The sequence below is a fragment of the Anopheles coluzzii genome, chromosome 2 (assembly GCF_943734685.1).
Source record: "Anopheles coluzzii chromosome 2, AcolN3, whole genome shotgun sequence".
In the NCBI taxonomy this organism is placed as follows: domain Eukaryota; kingdom Metazoa; phylum Arthropoda; class Insecta; order Diptera; family Culicidae; genus Anopheles; species Anopheles coluzzii.
Window position 1 is genome coordinate 83955349 of NC_064670.1, and position 2645 is coordinate 83957993.

The 2645-nt window shown below is 40.3% G+C and overlaps 1 protein-coding gene across 1 annotated transcript; it reads right to left on the reverse strand.

Annotated features, from left to right (window-relative positions):
• Positions 1-396: 396 nt before the first annotated feature.
• Positions 397-1945, reverse strand: LOC120949273 (ficolin-1-A-like). The gene is made up of 3 exons (XM_040366475.2): positions 1532-1945; positions 818-1444; positions 397-747 (listed from the first exon to the last, which is right to left on the reverse strand). Exons 1-3 carry the CDS (start codon positions 1903-1905, stop codon positions 477-479), a joined length of 1272 nt encoding a protein of 423 aa, XP_040222409.2. The 5' UTR covers positions 1906-1945; the 3' UTR covers positions 397-476.
• Positions 1946-2645: the final 700 nt, after the last annotated feature.

Below are 2645 nucleotides of genomic sequence, written 5' to 3' on the forward strand. Positions count from 1 at the left end.
ATTTAGTTCATTTATGTAATATATTACTTATTCGATGCAATTTGTGTGGAAAATTCGGTTATTTGGGTATTTTTAATAATTTAAAACTCTTGGAAAAATTGTAATTTTTGTTATTACAAAATTGATGGAGAAAATTGTACTGATTTGACATATGAACTGTCTAAAATAAAAATTCGCTAAATTCAAATTCACCTAACTGAAAGACTGTATTGCAATGCAACCAATAATTTTAATTAAACATGCTATATACTGCATAAGTGTAAACGATGTTCCTTACCCGATAGTTTAAATGCAATGAAAAAAAAAGTCCTTCTAGAGTTCATACTACTGGGAACATTTAGTGTTTTTTTTTGTATATTTCAACAAACTATGCGATACACGAAACAAAGAACCGCGTTAAGATTTTAAAAATCATTATTTTTATTGCTTTCAATTAAACTTAAAGTCAATCATAATTCCACCAGAATGTTCACTCATCAGTAGAAACGGCGCATAGGCGGATCAGTGGATGGAACCGTGGTCTCCATTGTTGTCTCTGGGGGCATGGTAGTTGCTTCAGTCGTTGTTGTGGTTGACGTAGAAACCTCGGTTGTGGTTGTCGTAGTACCCTCGGTCGTGGTTACCATTTCCTTGCGCCTCAACATCATACGACTCTTCTTAAGACTGTAGTTAGCTCCGCGGAAAGTCTCCCAGAACATACCAGTGGTACCACCAGTCAGACCCTTCAGGTAGAGACCGTTCAAGTTGCTAAAATCACAGAAAATGTTCAAATATTAAATGATCAACATTAGTTAAATACACGCCGGTGCTAACTTACCTCATTCCGCAACCTGTGTACCACCAGGCACCGCGGTTAGAGACGGCACAGTTGATTTCGCTGTTGTCTAGATCGAGATCGTACGCGCTGAACAGCACACCCTTTATTGCTCCTAGCGAATCACCGGCATTGCCAGAGTATCCGCCCAACTTGGTAATAGGGTAGAAGTCCGCACCGCTACCGATGGCGAATTCATTGTAAGTCGCGGTAGTAACGTTCTTTTCAAAATCTTCCAGCACGATGAACAACTCGTAATCTCCTGAAGCAGTCATATTGTAGATGCGATCCAGACCCAGCCAGTAATCGCCACCATCGAACTGGCCGAAACCGCTACGGTAATCGCTGTATGCACGGTAGAAATCGGTCGATCCGTCCTGACGGTTCTGGATAACGGTGTATCGTCCCACGCTGAAATCAAGCACGCAAACCACCTTGGTAGGCTCAGAGAATGCATCCTGCACCAGGTAGGTACCAGTCTGGGTAATGCGCGAATCATCACAAGACGTAAAGATAGTGTCTTCCTCTGGTGCCGGAGGTCTGTACTCTCCTTGGCGTCCTTCCAGATCCAGAATAGATTCGGTAAGGAACGTTTTTGTCACCAACCCCTGCTGGTTGATGGTAAGATCTCTGCAAGATAATTGTGGTAAAATTAAGGATAAAGAGAACATATTTAATTAGAGCAAGAAACATTCACGATGAAAGTTTCGGTCATACCTGATTGACTGCATGATCTCGGACAAAGCAATCGAAGATTTAAATAGCTGATCGTTGATGTTTTCACCCGTCTTAGACGTTTGACCGACATACCAGGACACACTCTTGACGTTCTTCTTCATGTCCTGCAGCTCACTGTACACAGCACCGTACTTGTTGCGCAGGTTCAGGATGAGTTTCAAAAGATTCGACTCTACCTTCCTTAGCTTGTCCACAATATTTTGGCAGCCACATTTATCGATATCACTGCCACCCTGCTGAATGGGTGCAGGGGTGGTGGGCGTCGGTGGCCTAATTCCATACTTTGGAGCGATTTCGGCGTAGCCCAAGCTAGCCGTACAGCCTACTGCCAAAACAAGCACGATCAACTTCATCTTGCGAACGCTTCCTAGTGAGCACTGACAGTCGTCTTGCGAAAACGCTGCCTTAAATACTCCTCGGCCATGGTCAGAAGATGGGTCCAATGGGACCGCGATGCGATACCGTTAGAAGACACATGGATGGATGCGAAGATCACCCGTGGGGCGAACTGGAGGCAAACGGAATGAGAGTTACCTAATTCACGATTCTTCCTATCTCTGGACTTTATTGTTCATTTTCTGTTTTCGTATGTCTATTCTAGGGTTTCATGCATAAATGAAATAGGCCTATGAATATGATTATCCAATTAGATTTTTTGGAAAAGTACAAAAATAATAACAATTATGTTTTCAACTAGACTGTGTTTTATTAAGAGACTAATTGCTAAATGAATTAAATTAAGTCCAGTTAATTTTTACTAAAGACTTATAGATGCATTTAAAAATTGGTGTCGGAATTGTACATACACTTTAAAAGAGACACTTATATTTCTGCAAATTAAACACATTTTTCAGTTTTAAAAATAGGTATATCTCAACAATAGTTTACCAAAGTTTATGCTCTCAGTACTCACCACATCATATAATCTTATTCCACTTAGAGTGTTTTAATCATTTGGTAATTTAATGTTTTTAATATGTAACCATAATTAACTTTACTTGACGCTGGTTTTGAAAGCAAATTAATTATGTAATACTTAACATGACAACTACATTCATATTATGAGTCACCAATTCAGCTCCGCATATCGCAT